The 18,460-nt window shown below is 39.9% G+C and overlaps 2 protein-coding genes across 6 annotated transcripts in view; both read right to left on the reverse strand.

The window, feature by feature from the left end:
* The window catches only part of LOC113572439 (proto-oncogene tyrosine-protein kinase Src-like), a 28,006-nt gene extending 21,510 nt beyond the window's left edge, over positions 1-6,496 (reverse strand). The window contains exons 1-3 of one of the 2 annotated variants that reach the window (XM_027002017.3): positions 5,957-6,496; positions 511-771; positions 1-31 (exon numbers count right to left, since the gene is read on the reverse strand). The exon at positions 1-31 is cut by the window's left edge and continues 69 nt beyond it. In XM_027002017.3, the coding sequence (XP_026857818.1) occupies positions 1-31; positions 511-763 (284 nt within the window). In that variant the 5' untranslated portion in view covers positions 764-771; positions 5,957-6,496. The remainder of the gene's footprint in view (positions 32-510; positions 772-5,956) is intronic. The other variant, XM_027002018.3, reaches the window with a different exon arrangement.
* A 384-nt stretch (positions 6,497-6,880) lies between these two features.
* On the reverse strand, positions 6,881-9,581 carry LOC113572444 (atypical chemokine receptor 5-like). Of its 4 annotated transcripts, none has more exons than XM_081705542.1 (3): positions 9,472-9,573; positions 9,290-9,326; positions 6,881-8,711 (listed from the first exon to the last, which is right to left on the reverse strand). In XM_081705542.1, exon 3 carries the CDS (start codon positions 8,709-8,711, stop codon positions 7,653-7,655), a length of 1,059 nt encoding a protein of 352 aa, XP_081561668.1. In that variant the 5' UTR covers positions 9,290-9,326; positions 9,472-9,573; the 3' UTR covers positions 6,881-7,652. The 4 variants fall into 4 exon arrangements, with proteins under 4 accessions (XP_081561668.1, XP_026857828.2, XP_026857827.2 ...); XM_027002027.3 differs by having other exon boundaries at positions 6,881-8,715; positions 9,472-9,567; XM_027002026.3 differs by lacking the exon at positions 9,290-9,326 and having other exon boundaries at positions 6,881-8,715; positions 9,472-9,581.
* Between the last annotated feature and the right edge of the window lie 8,879 nt (positions 9,582-18,460).

Raw genomic sequence — 18,460 nt, forward strand, 5'->3', positions numbered from 1 at the left:
TCATACAATGCCACAAATGTTGTGACACCCCCTGTGAGGGTAAAAATAGCTCTAGTTAGCTCTAGTTAAACCTGCCCAAATAAGGCTCACCAGGGGGAGATGACAGTGAGCAAATGTAGTTCAGAACCAAGGAATCTGTCTTTTTCAGAAGCTCTGATAAACAGGTGACAAAAGACCACTGTTTGGCAAATATATGCATTTCTTAAAAATGGCTGATATTTTTAATGGATGTTGTTTTTATGTGGTGTAGCAACTGCATGCATTTAGACCAGTATTAGCAAACAAACAAGTGACAGGCTACAGTGTGGACAGGAGGTGCTTCTAAATGACTGAGTGTTGGGACAGAAAAGCCAAACAAAATTAGATGAGTGTAGCAGAGAAACACAAAAAGAGAGAAGGAAAGCAAAACATGTTGCTGCACTCATAAAAGAATGCTTATTTGTTTTTGTTAAAAAGAAATGTTACATAAAATGGTGTGCTTGTAAATGAATACAAGTCATTAAAATGAACCTGCAAGTAGGCCTCTCTGGGGTGGCATGATGCTCCCTGGATGTCCCACACCTCCAAAAAGAGTCAGCTCTGCATTATTGGCATGATAGGTGTTGCCTCGTTTGCTGGCCCCCACTGCAGGGCTTCGATTCGGGGTCTGCGTCTGGGGACTGGCACAGAAATGGTGTACACCAGAAGAGCCCATACCAATGGTGCCATCCAGACTCCGAGATCTCTGGCCTGGGTCTTTTGGCTTACTCTTTGCTCCCCCCATTGGAAGGCCTGAGGAAAAGAAAAGAAGACAGAGTCTGTCAAGACAACCAGTTGTCAGATAAATTAAAACACTGAATAAAGTGGAAACTCTGAATAAAACCTTGTGGCAATACTGTTACCAACAGGACAAGATCAAAGCCAGTGAACACTGCATCTTAATAAGGTTACACCATCTACCATCTGGTGCTATTCCCATTTCAGTTGAAATTGATAACCAAAGGTTGTTTGTGTGCACAATCCAAAAATTTTTATTGTTTTGCTCTGAAGACATTGACAAGATAGGGCAGGGCTTGGCTCCCTCAAGGGCACATAATAAGATGCCCCATTTGGTCATTCCATCCATGCAAATACCATCTACCAGCAACTACTGAATTAAAAAATTAATCAAACTCTCTGTTACATTACAGTTTTGGCAATTTGATAGCAGTGTCAGCCTAAAGGTAAGATCGTAAGGGTGGTAAATCTGTGAAAATTGAAAAAATGTAATCGAAACAATATATTTGCTATGGGGAAACAATCCAGGTACACTTCAGGCAATCCAGAATGGAAATGTTGTTCTGCAATTAACCAATAGCTAACACCTAAATGCTGCTAAAATTATGTAAATTTACATGCAAGCAAACATCAAGTCCCCAATTATGTGACATGAAGCCTGTTATTAGTAATAATAACATTTCTGTGATGCACACCCATGTTTCTGTTGGCAGTGTTGATATTATCTCAATGTGATGGGTGCCATTATTATGTGCACTGCAAATCAAATAGAGCTTTCAAATTATAGCCTTACTATTTAAACATTTTACCCCTTCCTTATTTCAGCTCTTTTGTTGTTTGTCAAGCGAAAAATGTTTTGCCTGTCAACATAGTTCCTGTCACACATGGGCAGTGGTTGCTTAGTGGTTAAGGTACTTGACTAATAATCCAGTTCAAGCTCTGAGAACAGTTGGGCCCCTGAGCCCTTAACCCTCAATTGCTCAAATTGTACTAAGTCATAATTGTAAGTTGCTTTGGGTAAAAGCTTCAGCTAAATGCTGTAAAGGTAAACATTTTCATTTCTCAGTATGTCTTAGTATAAGAACGATAGGAGGAAAAGATCTGAGAGATGATGACCTTTCCCTTAGCAAAATTACAGTCTTTAGATTTGTCTGCTGCTGAGAAATATCTTGCCTTCTTCCCATACTGTATCCTGGTGCTGTCTCTTCCCCAGGTGATACACCTGCATCTGAACATTCACATGATATAAAAGAAAATGTGATTCATCAGACCAGGCCACCTTCTTTTACTGCTCTGTGGTCCAATTCTGATGTCCATTGTGGGCACTTTTTGTGGCAGACAGGGGACAGCATGGTCACTCTGACCAGCCCCATACATAGCAAGTTATGATGCACTGTGTGTTCTGGCAGCTATCTACATTTCTAGTTTACAGTAACTTTTGTGGGGGTGGGGGTGGCCCAGTTACCGATTAACTAGTTGATTTTCCTTGGGCCACTTTTAATAGGTACCACTAGCCACTGCATACTAGTAACACCCCAAAAGACTACCCATCACAATTTGACTCTTGTCAAACTCACTCATTTTTCATGCTTCCAACACATCAACTTCAAGAACTGACTGTTCACTTGCTGCCCAATATATCCCCTTGACAAGTGCTGTTGTACTGAGATGCTATACACTTTACATGTGAGTGGTTTTAATGTTATGGCTGATTGGTGTAGAGGATAAACCATTTGATCAATTATCATTATTTTTTAAAGAATACATTTAAGAATTCTAGAATTATAATGAATTTATTCTTTAAAACACAGCATATAAACATTTCCTACAGCACCTACAGCATGTACTTGTTTATGATACTAGTACAAGTAAAATTGATTATAAAAATACCTTAATATGGATTATTTCTGCAAATGCTGTAAAACATGGAAATGGTGTCATTTGGTGTCTATGGTGGACTTGGTGTCATTTCTTTTTATGGGCGGTTAATATTTTAAACTAAAATCAACTGAACTAAAACAATAAAATAAAACTGAAGTTCAAACAAAATGATGAATAAAATACCAGGCAGTATCAAATGTACAACTCTAAATGACTGCAGTAGCTGAAATCTTGCCACATTTAGCTGCCATCACCATTAATGCATTGCAGGGGTGACTACTTTTTTTTTTTTCTACATTCCCACATCGATTCCAAGTTGCTTGTTACACCATACCATTACCTCAATGTTAGGCTGATTTGGCAAAACAAAGAACAGTGGAATAAAAACAGAAACATTGTGTGAAAGCAAATGATCAATCATTGGTGAAAAATCAGTGCCCTGCTGTTGTGATTGCAGTGTGCCTTTCCGTTCACTGAGACAAGAAGAATTACTTTGTAATGGGAATGGTCTGAGGGTGATCAAGATTTCTGAGTGGCCTGCCGAGTAATTTCTCTGCTACACAACACTTTTGGAAATTTTGCAAGTTATCAAGTCTGCCAAGTAGCCATCAACAAGCTGTAAATCAAATGTGATAACCCAGTGCCTTCTCCTTAGAATTATTAAGCACTATTATTTTATTAGTTAGAAGTATTTTTTTTATTAGATGTCAGAGTTACTGCATAAAAAACAATGTTATTTGAAAATACTGAACATTATTTTTGCATATTACTAAAGGTTTCTAAAATAAATTTTAAAAAATAACACCTTTTTTGAGAGATTTTTTTCTCTGCCCATGTTTTAATACTGATCATGATGGGAAAAGGAATCATCTTACAATATGCTCTGCACACATACTATTGTACTACTAAAACAAATAAAGCTATGCATTATGAATCTGGTGACAAATTACACAAATTTACAGCTTTTGGTAGTTCATATGTCCAGACTGTAAATTTGTATTTGGAACAGTGGTGAATTTACTGCACTACCCATTATGAATTGAATTCATTTGCCAAATAAAAAAAAATAAAAATACTGTGTATAAGGTGCAGTTAATTAGCAAGATGAATATTACTATAAAGAGTCACAAAATGTTGAAAGCTAATGCTAAAAACTGTTCCATAAAAAAATCATCATCATCATGAAAGCAGGCCTAGGTTGAAGAAGTTGTTCTGCTTCACTGTTCTCATCCTCAAATCCATTGTGGTTTTCAAAATCCAAATTGTTGACTGAAAACTACAGGTTACAGAACACCTTGCCAGTAAACTGTCCTTGTCTGTTTTACTTAAATACTATGAAGTGAGAGAAAAAAGTGCAAGAGAAAGGGAGAAAACAGCTATATCTGGATCTACAAAGTGAAATGGACTGTCATAAGAAATGTGGTCAGACTGGAATTAACCACACCTATTTAACCAACTGTCAAAAAAAAACAAAAAAAAAAAACAACAAAAAAAAAAACTCCCCCACAAACCTCTGAAGGAGAAACAGAAGACACCTAGTGCAAAATATTTGCTTTGGGTAATTATATGAAGACTGTGCAAAAATGTACAAATTACAATTGACATATTCCAAAGACAAAAGGAATCGCTCAAACCCTTTCAATTTTTTACTGAGAAAGCATACTGAACTAGTTTATAATTATAAAACAAAAAAATTGTTTCAATCTGCTCCTTTTTGTTGGGTTATTACTATATAGTATAATCTTTTGTTTATGCCATAAACACATTCGCCATATGGAAAAATGTATCTGCACAACAAAAGAAACACTTCCTCCAGACAAGTTACTTTTATGTTTCACTGAATTTTCTTAGAAAAACAAATGGCTAGAAAACAGTAAAACAGAGACTGGACAAGAAAAGCCATGCAAAATAGACTTCTGGAATGCAGATTACACACTCTCAACAAGTCTTGACGATTTCATCACACACCCTACATGCAGTGAATGGAGGCCTGTTGGTGGGTGTTGCCAGCGACATTTGTTGTAATATGACTAAAGCAGCAATGTCCAAAAGGACAGGACCACTCTGCTTCCATGAATCCCAAATTAACAGCAACCACACATGCAACTAATGGGCTTCAGGAAACACTGAGACAGGACCACCCCCCCCCCCCCCAAAAAAGATACCAGATTCCAGATTTTTTTTTAGTTTACAGTTACTTAGATTTTCATATCAGTTTAAAACACTAAAAGAAACAATATAATCACCAGAATACAGAATTTAATCCTATTAAAAGTCCAAAATAATGTCTAAAACCTTGAAATTTAAGGGCACTTATCTTCTTTATCACTTATTTTAATTCCATGGATTAAAACAGCACATTTCATTACAGCATTTTAGTTAATTGAGGGTAATACTCTGTGTACAAAACGTCAAATGCATTTATCATAATAGGCCATTATGACCATCCGTGGCTTCATCTCGATACAACAAATGGAATAGTGTATTCGATCCATTATAATCCATGAAATCCATTTATTCTTTACTCGTGATTGTATGCATTGTACATCTTTCACTGCTAGGCAGTGGCCCATACAAGTGATGATATAAAGACAATGTGCATGTAAATATTTAACCCAGTCTAATCTCTTTAGACCTATTCATGATGCGAGGATTCTTATTGCCAGAGGTAGATCTGACGGGCACACGCGCAGACTCCATGAAGAGCCAACTTCTTTTGAAACACCAGTATATCCCACAACTGTGCGCATTAAATTGAAATGCAGGACTAAATTAAATTAAGTGTTCGGTTATCGAATGAATGACTACAAAATAACCAGCACAAAATGATCAGAGCGAGTTAATTTTCAGGGACCGTAGATGTTTTAAGAGACCAATATCGCGTGCTTTATAGCACTGCTTGCTAAGTCTGCTTACTCAATGGTAAGATAAACCAGGGAGAAGTAAACAAACGATTTAAACTCCAGAAGTCGGCTACCGTATCCAATCGCAATAGTACTAGCCTAGATGCATAGCATAAATGCAATTCGTCATGAGTAACCACTTGTCCGAAACATATATGACAATGTGTCGTTGGCAGTTGTAAGCAATTCTACGTGAATTCACTGGCACGGGCCACGTTTGATTAAATGGGGTGCATAAAAGATACACGATTTATCCGCGTGAATTTGTGGAGTAGCAAGTACAGAAAAAGCTCAGTTGTTTGAATCAGCGTGGGTATTTTTCATATATTATCACTGCTGCAAAGACGAAAACAACCAGTTTTGTTGTATGCAGTGTTACTGTAGTATCAAAGACTAATGATCATTTTTTTACTCACCGTAACAGCGTCAGTGACTTGATTATTAATCTAAATCAAAGGGAACGTTGTACCAGTCAAATCCTCTGCCTTGCCGTCATTAAGGATTTTGAGACGTGCAATGCGTTAGTGGACAGATAACACTGAAATTTGTTTAATTTAGTGATAAATCCCATTCGTTGGATCCAAGCGGTGCTAGGAGGTCATGACGGGAAATGCCGTGGGGAACAGAGGGCACAACTCAGACTGTGGCGTTCCGGCTGGAAAATACACACGGAACTCAAGGGAGCGACATCCTTGCGGTTTTCACGTTCGGTTTTTTGAAAGACTTTAAGATAGATACAAAGACCCACTGACTGAATTGTTGAGGGGGGATATGGTGAAAAGCAGCTTTACTTAAAGCACGAATGCTCTGCATAGCTGACGAAACATGCAAGCACAACTGTGATAGGAAGGGAATTTTTGCGTAACTAGATCGTGTTGTGAATTGGCTTGAACGTAAACTCTGTTCAAGCCGTTTGTGAAGTATTGTCTCCGACGCACACCCACAATTGCGCAGATGTGCGCGATTCTAATGTTGAGCCACGATCCCTGCAACCAGCCAAGCATTAATTTTTTCATTTTGTTCTCGGTCAGGACAGTCTTATTAACTGACAAACAGACCATTCGTAGTTTTTAAAATTGTGAACTGTGACGAAATTTCTTTAATTTCTTAAGCATTAACTTTGTTCGGTCCCATGGAATACCTTGCGTAACCGCCTCAACTGTTCTGAAAATGACTAATTTGCATGCACTTTTAAATAGATTCAGGTGCAGGCATTGCTTCTAATATGTAATGTAAACACAGTCTCAAGGCCTTAGGCAAATCTCTATCAGTGCCTCAAAGTCATTCCAACAAATCAGACTTAATACCTGACCTGATCAATGGTAAAAATATCACAGTACTTTGTGGTATATGTTTTTAATAAAATAATTTAACAGTAAATTGCAGGTAATCATCCGTTCATGTGTAAAGTTGTTAGTTGATTTTTAATTTAGCATAACTGATCATTAAGTGATCAATATATATTTACATACATTGCTTAATCATAAAAGTATTCCTTTAATATATGGAGCCCTGGATATGGTTTTAATGAGATATTGAAAACCTTTGATGAGATCATATATCTTAAATACAATACAGTACAATGCCTTCTGGTGAAGGACTGTGGCTTACAAAGCAGTTTGGCAAACACACACTTACACATGAGCTGTGAAATTTCAAAGTCAGCAAATGCTATTACTAATTTATTTCCACTTTAAACTGTGTGCATACATGCTTTTGTTCATTAAATATCATGTCAGATGTAAATGTATATAAAATACAAAGTATTTTTCAGTGAAACATGTTCTAATGTTTTCTTTAATTATACTTAGTTATTATTTTACATTTTCTGTATTATTTGCAGTTTTTTTTTTTTTTGGTTTTTGCATATTGTATTGGTCCCTTTATTGTAATCAACTGCAGAAATGTTATTATAGAGTGCACTATATTGTATATATAAAAGATCAGTCTGAATATACTGTAGTGATTATGTTATGAGAGTATGCAACCAGACACTAAGTATTTACATCTTTTTGTATATACACTAATTTGAGGAGAACACATTTGAAGACAGAACAAGTGTGTGGAAGGTGCATGAAAAATAGAACTGCAACTGAATGTATCATTATTTTATCATTCGGATTGGCTGGTGCTGTTTCCCCCCCCATTGCTTCCTTTTGTTCTATTTGCTGTGGCATCACCTTGGGGGTTCCCATGCTGATCCATTACCTGCTTAGAAACAGCGTCTTGTGGCAAGTGATGCAGTATAAGATTGATGAGTTTACCTCGGAAGCTCCTGCTCAAAAAACTGTAAAGGATGGGATTGGCCAAGCAGTGAAGAAAAGTGATGGTCCTTACCACCGTGTAGGAGAAAAGGAGATGCTGAAGCGCAATGCAGTTTAACAGGTCGGGGTTAAGAATGTTCTCCAGTATGAGCAACATTGTTATCTGGTAAGGCAGCCAGCACACCACAAAGACCAGGTAGTACAGGTGCAGGAGCAACACATCGCCTGTTTTGCGGGCTTGAACCTCAGGGGATGCTCGCACTGCCCGGGCTGCCAGCACATTTGAGGCAACTATGGTGGCCGCTGGCATGGCAAACTGCACCATGAAACGGATGATGATGATGGTGCTGAACCACTCCTCATAGGCATGCTTTGGCATCAAGTAGCATCCTGGCTCAGTCCACTCCTGGGTACGCACGTGCACCGTCTCCAGCGAGCTGAAGAACAGTGCCAACACCCAAAGGGCAGCGCAGATCGTGCCCCTCTTGCGCTTCTCTGGTATGACACCCACCCGGGACATCGAGCCTCGAGCTAGCACCAGGTAGCGCTCAGCCGACATGTAAGCGAGAAACAGAGAGCTGGCGTAGATGTTGGCCACAATGACCAGATTGGAGAAGCGGCAGAGGAAGTTTCCCCACACCCAGACATGGTCCATGATCACCTCAAGCATTTGCACAGGCAGCATGACCATTATCATGGTGTCGGCCAGGCCCATGTTGAGTAGACAGAAGAATACAGTGTTGTGTGAATGCCGCCGCTGCCAGTTGACCCATACCACTGTGACATTCATTGTCAGGCCCATGATGAAGACAAACAGGTGAAAAAGGAACAGGCTGATTCGCCGGCCGGTGTAGTCGAACTCGATGTGGCAATAGGACAAGGTTGTCTCATTGTCATGATAGTCCATCTGTCTGGAGAGAAATGGAAAACCATTAAATACCATTTGAAAGGCTAAAAAATGTCTGGAAAATGGTACGTTGAAAAATTTCAACATGTTCTTTCTAGATTTAAAATATTAAAAAAAAAAATGTTTACTGTCCACTTTTAGTCAAGGCATGTTTTATTAATTTATTGCAGGTGCTTTCTTGCACATGTGGGGAAAGACTCTGGCAAGTTTGGTCTTTGATAAGACTTTAAATTTGTCTAGCACATGGTGATGAGGAGTGAATCCTAGAAAGTGCACACCTTCATATATCTGCTGATAAATCCATACCAAAGCATCACTGATTATAGAAAAACAAGGATTGTTGATTTGAGAAATTATAGAGTATAAATAAAAAAATATTTTTGGGTTAGTAGGGTTAATCTTTAGGATATTTATATCAGGAAATTAAATTGCTTGTATTGACTGCATATAAATCTTTCCCTTTTTATAAATAGTTTATTATAACTTGGATTGGTAGCTCAGATTACTACAACAGTGTCTATAACAGCACATGACAGATTGTGAAAAAAATCTAGCTTTTATCAACAAAAAACAGTTACCCTCAGTGTATCCAAAGGTTTTCAGCAGTGCAGAGACCTAGTTTCGCAATGCCACAAAATAACACTCGTAAGCACAATCTCACAACCACAGTCTTTAATCAAAAATACACGTGTGCTACAGCTACATCATTACACCCTTAATAATGATTAAAGGATCTGACTGCTTATAGTTTTGCACTCACCTGTAAGAAAATATTAATAGATCTGATGAGAAAAACTGGACAGCTCAAGTTACTTGCAGCTGAAAATGGACGATCACAGATGAGCAGACAAAGGAAGACTTGGATTAAACAACTCTGCTTTGCCTTAATGTAGGCACTTCATGATAGTGGGGAAATACACTTTTTTGTAAACCTCAGCAGAATTGAACGTGATCTATTAGAACAGGCGTTAACCTTTTGACCTCTTCAAGAGGAAACAGTATTCATAAAATCCCATGACAACCAAAAAGACAATGCTTGCGTTAATACATTTATGTGAGGAACCCAGTGGATATCCAAGGACAGTGACGAACTCACACACACAAACACCCCCCCTCCACACACACACACACACACACACACACACACACCCTTACACACAGATGAAAAGATGTGTAACTCTTAGGCCTTTCTTAAGAAGTAAAGAAATAAAGTCTTCTACAAAAACCAAGATCAAAACTTGAAAAAGAAAGATTTGGGAACCTATATCGGTTATCCAGTCACTGAGGTGACAGAACTTATAGGACACTCTTGCAGATCATGAGATTTTGAAGGAATAAAGGACATTCAAAAGAGGTCAGAGCACAGCACATTTAATGCAGGGTCTATTTTCTATCATATTCTTTTAATTACACAAATTCATTACAATAGTTTATACAGCATATGGGAGATGATCTTAGGCAGAGTTACATTTTTATCAACATGACAGTATGTCTGCTCCCTGGGAACCAAAACACCCAAGTAGTTCACGATGCCCTTAGGGGAGGCACTGAGAGAAGCCTCAGCAGGTGGGCCAGTGGAAATGCCATTTTCTGGCTCCTCTTCCCGCTCTCATGGGGAATATGCATATTTCTCTTCTTTCTTTCACTCTGTTCTCTGCACATCATGGATCCCTAACATCAGGCTGTAGTCCATGATCTTCAAATGCACAAACAACTGTAGGAATAAGCACAGACATGCACACATACACATGCAAGGCAGAAGTAGCTCCGTGAATATTATTAGCAAAACAGGATGCATAATATTAGTAACTGGCCAGTATTCATATCTTAAATATTTGCATAATCTGTTGCTCGTGCCTTTCAGTTATACACACTCAACCTTATACACACTCAACCTCTATCACATAAGAACCAAACATTCCCAGCAGAAGAGCATATTATACCTTCACATTTCCATTCTTTAAGAGCCTTAGTTAACCATCTATGGAATATATTTAATTTTGTGCTTTGGGCTGTCAATAAACATGTACACGTTTAATTATTTATTTTTTTATGACTAATTACAATTATTTTATGGTCCCAATGAGTTTATATCAAATGAAATTGAACACAACTTTAAAGACACTTCAAAAGGACAACTGTTAGATTGAGTAATACATTTTATGTCATGCTAAAAACACTTATCAAGGTTCTAGGTCTGAATCAGTTTTATGTTTTCCTTCATTTGTACACTTTTCCTGCTGTTGTTTTAACAAGATCAATAGGTGTCAAAAGTTGTTGGTGAGAAATGCTGAGGAATCTTTTATGTGTGTTATCTTTTCTGTTGCACACAGGCAGTTACATAACTTATGCTAACCTCTCAGTTAACAGGAAAGGTCCTTTTGAATGCATTTGCCAAAAAAAAAAAAGTCCCAGTGATCCTGAACAACACTTTGCAACAACATGAAAGACAGTGGAAATTATACATGAATACAATAATTATAGGGCAATAAAGTGTTATTTAAACAGTATAATTTACAGTATATGCATGTGAACATTTTGAGTTGCTCGCCTCTACATCTCTGATCAGTTTTGCTATGAGCTTCTCCTTGTCCTTGTCACAAATATAAATTCATTATTATGTCCTTGAATGTTGGACTTTTTTTTACCTGTGCAATATTACATAAAATAACATTTCTTAGTCTCTTGTTTAAATTATTTGAACTTCCTGGGTGGTATCTGACAGTTCATTGGTTAATTACTGTGTGATCTCAGTGACTGTCTACGCCAAAAGCATTAATATCTCATATTACCCCTAGATGACAGAGAAATACAAACTATCAGAAATTCAGTGGGTGGCTATAAATGCAGACTGTAAGAAAGCATTTTTCCTAAAATATATGGTCAGAAAGTGATGCTGAAAATTGAGGATATCTGCTTGTGTTGGTGTGGTGTTGGCTTTAAAAGATTTTAATACTGATACATGAAAAATTATTATTATTTTTTATTTCTGAAAGAGTTCAATTTTATATCTTAGGGTGGGCCAGACATTTTGGTACCAAAGCTGGAAAAATGCTTTCATTCTGCTACATCATGTTTAAAGCATGACCTCACACCATATCACAGGGATTCAACCATTGTTGTAGTTAAGACCATCTAGTTTTACCAGTTAAGACTGAGACTCATGGTGTTTGAGTTGGAATGGTATGAAAAAAGGGTTGGTGGGTTTGAGTCCAAAATCCTTACATATCCATTTATACAATAAACAGCAGGCATTGCCCACAAAAACACTATTACTCATAACCAGTGGTAGTGGTTGCTCAGTGGTTAAAGAACTTGCCTAGTAATTTGATGGTTGCCAGTTCAAGTCCCCCCACTGCCACATTTCTACTGTTGGGCTCCTGAGCAAGGCTCTTAACCTTAATTGCTCAAGTTGTAGTCAGTTATAATTATAAGTTGCTTTGTATCAAAGTGTTAGCTAAATGTAAACTTGTGGTGTGTATTTGATGAATATGCTGAAAAAATCTAATATCATTCCAGTTATATCTAAACTGGCCAAACACTGTTAATCATTCATTACAATGTGTAAGATCAGAAAATGGTTTAAAAAAAACTTTAAACACCAAAAATATCTTTAAAATAAGGTAAAACAGATGCCGAGTCTGAAACATACAAAATATGGAAAACTTCAAAGGGTCTAAAAACATTTTATATGCACTGATATGGTGTCTTCTGGATCATCAACAGTTCCTTTTTACATCTACCTGTTACTTAGTTCCATCACACTGGTATAGGCTAATCTTTATGAGACCTTTTAGCAAATTAAACATCTAAAGATACAGCAGATCAATTACTATCACACTCCTGAAATGGGGCAACTGTGTTTCACACAGAAATTTGTATATGGTTCAAATATTATAGATAAAACCCTCAAAATAAAACTGGCATTCTGTACTTCATAGAAAACCTACAGACATTCTTTCATTTAAAGTGGATTAAAAAGACAAATCAACAAAAACTGCATCACCGTACAATTACTTAAACCAGCACCACTGTTATGGCAAAAAATCTTTACAACTTTGGAATAAGGATGTGGGTGTGAAGTAGCCATCCTCTCATCTTCAAACTGCTCTGGAAGAAAGCATGATGCCTGGCATCTCTTCTCATCATGTTCTTCTCCCTTATTAAAAATGTGTGCTCTGAGGGTGGAGGGGCACCCCACATTGCTACACCAGTCAGGCAGAGACATTGGTTTGCAGAGCTGCAGCAGTGACCCTCGTTGCAATATAGACCCTTTTCATGGATCCCTCTGGTCAAGGTCTGTGCTGGGATCATTGTTCATCCTCGAAATGCTCTGATGGCAATGTAGGCAAGTCATTTTGTCTGGCACTTAGCAGTCAACCTTTAGTCAACTGTTTGATGGGTTTTGCAGTGTTCAATAACCTGATCCACTGGATGGTGGACATGGAAGACATTGTCTTCTTGGGATTTTTAAGGAAGTAGTTGTTGGCAAACACCATTTACTAGGTTCTAGTGCCAGCTAATGGTTGTTTTCCAAGTGGGCAGAATAGAATGTCTAGTTACAGTTTTGATATGTGATTATGTGTTTTCACAATGTTTCCACTGCCAAGTGACCCATGCCCTAGCTAAGTATCCAAGGTGAATTTGATTTCTCTTTTTGCTGGGGTACTTGAGTCACACAAATACAACCAGTGGTTTTTTTAAATACTCACTCCAATCACAGAATGAAAGTACAATGTCCTGAGGTAGGTCTCAGCTTCCTTGCAGTCTCTTATTGTCTCTTATTGCCTTAGCATAAAATCAAATGCCCAGTGAAGGGTAAAGCAGAACTTGAAGCTCCTCCATTGTTGTTGCTATTTTGGTTTTACTGTTTAAATTAGCATCACATGGCAAATCACATGACTATAACACAGTCCCCATATCCCAAAGTACTTTCATGTTTCTGTTAAGCAATGGACAGAGGAGCTGGAACAGGGTACATGATGTTATGCCTTTGGATTAGTATCAGAACCATGTTGTAATGCATGTCCTAGTGGAAAAAAATGCCATAAGATGGTTACTATCTTGTTGGTAAACTATACCAGTGCACTGGCAATCTCACTGGTTAACAATTTATTCATTAAAGATTCAAAAACTGTTGACCCATTGGCCCATCTGCTGGACGACTGTACTCTGTGATTACTTTTCCTGTACTTTCAATACTGTGCATGGGGAGCTATCATCTGTACCCATAGCAACATTAAAGTTCTAGAACAATGGATGTTTTGTGAAATGAACACAACCCCAAAAGTGAACTGGGATGGTGCACTTGTTGACATGTAATACAGGTGGACAAGTGCTCAAGGGCAAAGGCTTGCTTCATCTTGATTTTCAGCATGAACACAAGCAATGAAAGTGGTGCCTGCAATTCTGTCGGGTTTCTGAGTATTTAGTGGGAGCTGCCAGAAAAGAAAAATCAACCCAGAAATATCCCTTAGCTCCTCAAATGCACTTTTACTTACTACACAATCCTTCTAAATCTAACCTTTTCTTTTTCACTTGCTTCACGAGAGCCCAATAGACCTAAAAAGGTAGAAGGCTTTCATTAGATTAAGTATGCTGTAATAAATAAATTATTAGCAATACATATAAAAATACTATGTATAAGGTTAAATGTAAATATTCTATATATGAGGGAGTAATATATGCAACATAATTTGATAACATTAGTTAATGACTTACATTTCATTTTTTGGATTTTTTCCCCATAAAAGTGACATAATTTGCATGTCTAATTGTGGTGTTATCATGGTTGGCCAGTCTCCCAGCAGGAGGGACACGCCCACTCTGGTTCGGAATCATAACAAACACCTGCCACACTCCAAATCACCCACGCACTGATTATACTCACCTGATCTTTGTGTGTTTCCCATTATTTTAACCCACAGATCCCTGCGGACATTGCTGCGCATTAGTGGACTAAATCCGGACATATCGATACAGAATACTATGCTACATCCAACTATCTTTATTGTTTTCATTTAGCCGTTGTACTGCTTCAGTTTACTATGGAGAATAAAGAGCTCTATCCTTCAGCCACACCTCTTGCTCCCTCTGTGTCACCAACGTCAGAGAATGCACAGCCTCCAGGGAGCGTGGAGGGCAGCCCTGACTGGGCACACCTGCAGAGAACAGAGCGACTTCACTCAGAACTCCATCATTCCCAGAGGGGGTAAGAGGTCTGATCACCACCCCTGAGGTTTTTGATGGAGACACTGAGAGCTGTGAAGGTTTCGTGTTTCAATGTGAACTTTATTTCAGTCACCAGCCCCATCTGCCAGTTCACACCAAAGTGGCCTTTATGATCCTCACGCTCACAGGGAGAGCCCGTACCTGGGGAGCCGCTTTAGTGGTTAACTCCTCCCCTCTTTTAAATGATTACCAGGGGTTTCTACAGAAACTCAAGGCAGTGTTTCACCACCTGCGGAAGGGCTCTACTGCGGCTAAGGGAGGGGTTGCGTATCGCTGCAGACTACTCAGTGGAGTTCGGCATACTGAATGAAGCCGCACTGGTTGATATGTTGCTGAATGGACTGAGGGGAGAATTACATTAAGCATTGGCCTCTAAACAGGAGGTGTCAATGTTGAATGAGGCAGTTCGCTTAGCCATCATTTACGATCAGCTACTGCAGGAAAAACAGTGACACTTTCCCTGAGGTTCACTGCATCGGGAAGCTACTTCTCCGGTCAGATCAACCGAGATCTTAGATGAGCCTATGCAACTGGGTGGGGCCTGGGTGCGTTGAAAGCCAAGAGAACAAAAGGAGAAGAGCGACTCAGTGAGTTGTTCCCCAGCCCTCTCAATGTTCCAAATCAATGTAAGGTTGTCACACCGGGGTTGCCTTTTCCCCATCGCAGCTATGGTAGACTCTGGAGCGGCTGGGAACATAATGGACTGGAGCCTGGCTAAGAAACTGGAGATAATGGCAAAGTCTCTACCCTCTCCCTTAAGTGTGCATGGGTTGGATGGTGGTTAATTACTCAAGTCACCCCCATGTTCTCCTGGATATAAATGGGGAGCATGTTTTTTTAATTTACTACCATCTTTGTCTCACCCTCTCACACTAGGTTTACCTTGGTTGTGTAAGCACAACCCTCACCTGCTGTGGTCTAAGAACCGCATCCTCCATTGGGTGCCCTCCTGCAGCAGGCAGTGCACCCCTAGTAAAGCGATGACCCTCCAGTCCACTTCTATAGAGAGTCCTGACACTCACAAAAACAGCCATTCCTTGAGAATATTGGGCACTGGCTAAGGTGTTTAGTTAAGCAAGAGCTACACAGCTCCCCCCCCCCATCAGAAATGTGATTGTGCCATATCACTGAAGGATGGGTTTATTCCCCCCAGAAGCAGGATTCCCCCCTTTCTCAGTAAGAAACCTGTATTATGGAACAATACAACAAGGAGGCCAGTGCTCAGGGATAGGGCAAGGTAGAGGCAGTAAAGGTCTGGCCAAGACCTCCGACATGCAGAGAATTGCAGTGCTTCGCAAAACGTTTACAGGAGGTTTATAAAGTCCTTTAGCACCCTGGCTAGGTATCTCTTACTTTGGAGACAAGCCAAACGGTTGAAATGGGGAGAAGCGGCAGAGAGGGCATTTGATGACCTAAAGACCGCCTTCTCTAGTGCCAGTAGCCTACTTCTCGTGGAAACTGAGTCCATCTGAGTGGAACTACAGTATTGGGGATAGAGAACTCCTAGTGAAGAAACTCACCTTGGAAGAATGGAGACATTGGCTAGAGGGAGTGCGACACCCCTTCAAGGTCATCACCAACTATAAAAACCTCCATGTCACTAAGAGGCTATATTCCAGGCAGGCTTGGTGGTCCCTTTTCTACCCTTTTCTTTGTGTCACCTACAGATCAGGAGAGAAAAATGTAAGGGCAGATGCACTTTCACAGCAACATCAGCCCAGAGCCCAGTCATCCAGCCAGGAGCCGGTCCTCTCTCCTTCATGTTTCCTGGCCATGGTTGCTTGGGACTTAGACCGCAGCATAGAAGCTGCTCACCTTCATCCCCACTGCCCACCAAACTGGTTGTATGTTACGCAAAGACATTGGGGGGGATCTTATCACCTGGGTGCACACCTCAGTAGGAGCGGAACATCCAGGGTCAACACTCACGGCGCAATTGCTGAGCTCAAGGTACTGGTGACTGGCCATGCAGAAAGACGTAGTTAATTATGTGGCATCATGTTCAGACTGCGCTTACAGCAAAACTCCATGCACCCCTCCTGCAGGTAAGCTGCTTCTTCTGCCTATTCCCCAATGACCATGGTCTCATATTTCTATAGATTATATTACAGACTTACTGGTGTCTGAGGGGAACACTGCTATTATGATGATAATAGACTGCTTTTCCAAGATGGTTAGGTTTATCCCATTGAAAGGTCTACCTACAGCCTTGGAGACGGCAGACCTGCTATTCTGCCATGTATTCTGGCAGTTTGGGTTATCTGAGGATGTCATTTCAGACAGGGGGGCTCAATTCACGTTGCGAGTATGGAAGGTAAACATCTCTGTTAGCCTGACCTCGGGTTACCACCTTCAGGCAAACATCCAAGTGGCGCGAGTAAATCAGGAGCTGAGCAAATTTCTACGCCTTTATTGTCAGCAGCATCCTGAGATGTGGCGTGCCTCCTTCACATGGGAGAAGTATGTACAGAATTCCCTTTGTCATGCTGGGACAAAACTAACCCCCTTTGAATGTCTGCTAGTTTACCAACCTCCACTCTATCCCTGGAACTCCCACACATCTGACCAACCAGCAGTTGAGGAATGGTGTAGGCACAGTGAGCAAGTCTGGGAGGAGACTCATAGACGGCTGCATTCGGGCATAGTGGCTTACAAGAGAAAGGCGGACAGGAGACGTGGGGCGACTCCACAGTTTGACACTGGACAAAAGGTATGGGTGGCCCCTAAGGACGGCCGGGTGGGCCCTCCTGGTAAACGGAGAGCCAAATATGAGGGTCTGTACACCATAACTGGTCGTGTGAATGAGTTGTTATACTGGATAGGTTTACTGGGGTCGAGTCATGTGTCAAGGGTCTCCACCCTGAAGCCGGTGGTGGAAGGTCCCCTGTCGGAGGAGGACAACACTTCGTGAGTCCTGCCGCCACCACTGGAGGTTGAGGGGTGGCTCTGTTTATAGGGTTCATGTGTTACTCAATTCCCAGAGGAGGGGCTCACGGTTGCAATACCTTGTGGACTGGGAGGGGTACGGCCCTGAGGAGCGAAGCTGGTTACCGGCTTCCCAGATACTGGACCCTGACCTGATCACCTCCTTCCACAGGGTGCACCTCGTATCGATATGGAATACTACTATCCTACTATCTTTATTGTTTTAATTTAGTTGTTGTACTGCTTCAGTTAACTATGGAGAATAAAGAGCTATATTCTTCAGCCACGCCACTTGCTAGCTCTGTGTCGCCAACGTCATAGGTGTATCTGGGAAGAACAATAGATACTTTGGATACACAAAGTGTTGTGGGTAATCTAATTTAATGTAAAGTAATCTAATTGCATGTCCCTTTAATTAAGTAGTATAATGGATTACACTTACTGAATAAAGTAATCAGTAAAATGTGTCCCATAATTTAGGAGAAGTAATTAAAAACACTACTCTTTCAGAGTAACTACCCAATACTATTCATAAGAAAGTTATATATAGATGGAAAAGCTTGTTAGACTTTACAGTAATGACCCTATATGAA

The sequence above is a fragment of the Electrophorus electricus genome, chromosome 22 (genome assembly GCF_041902795.1).
Source record: "Electrophorus electricus isolate QZ-2024a chromosome 22, ASM4190279v1, whole genome shotgun sequence".
Taxonomy (NCBI): domain Eukaryota; kingdom Metazoa; phylum Chordata; class Actinopteri; order Gymnotiformes; family Gymnotidae; genus Electrophorus; species Electrophorus electricus.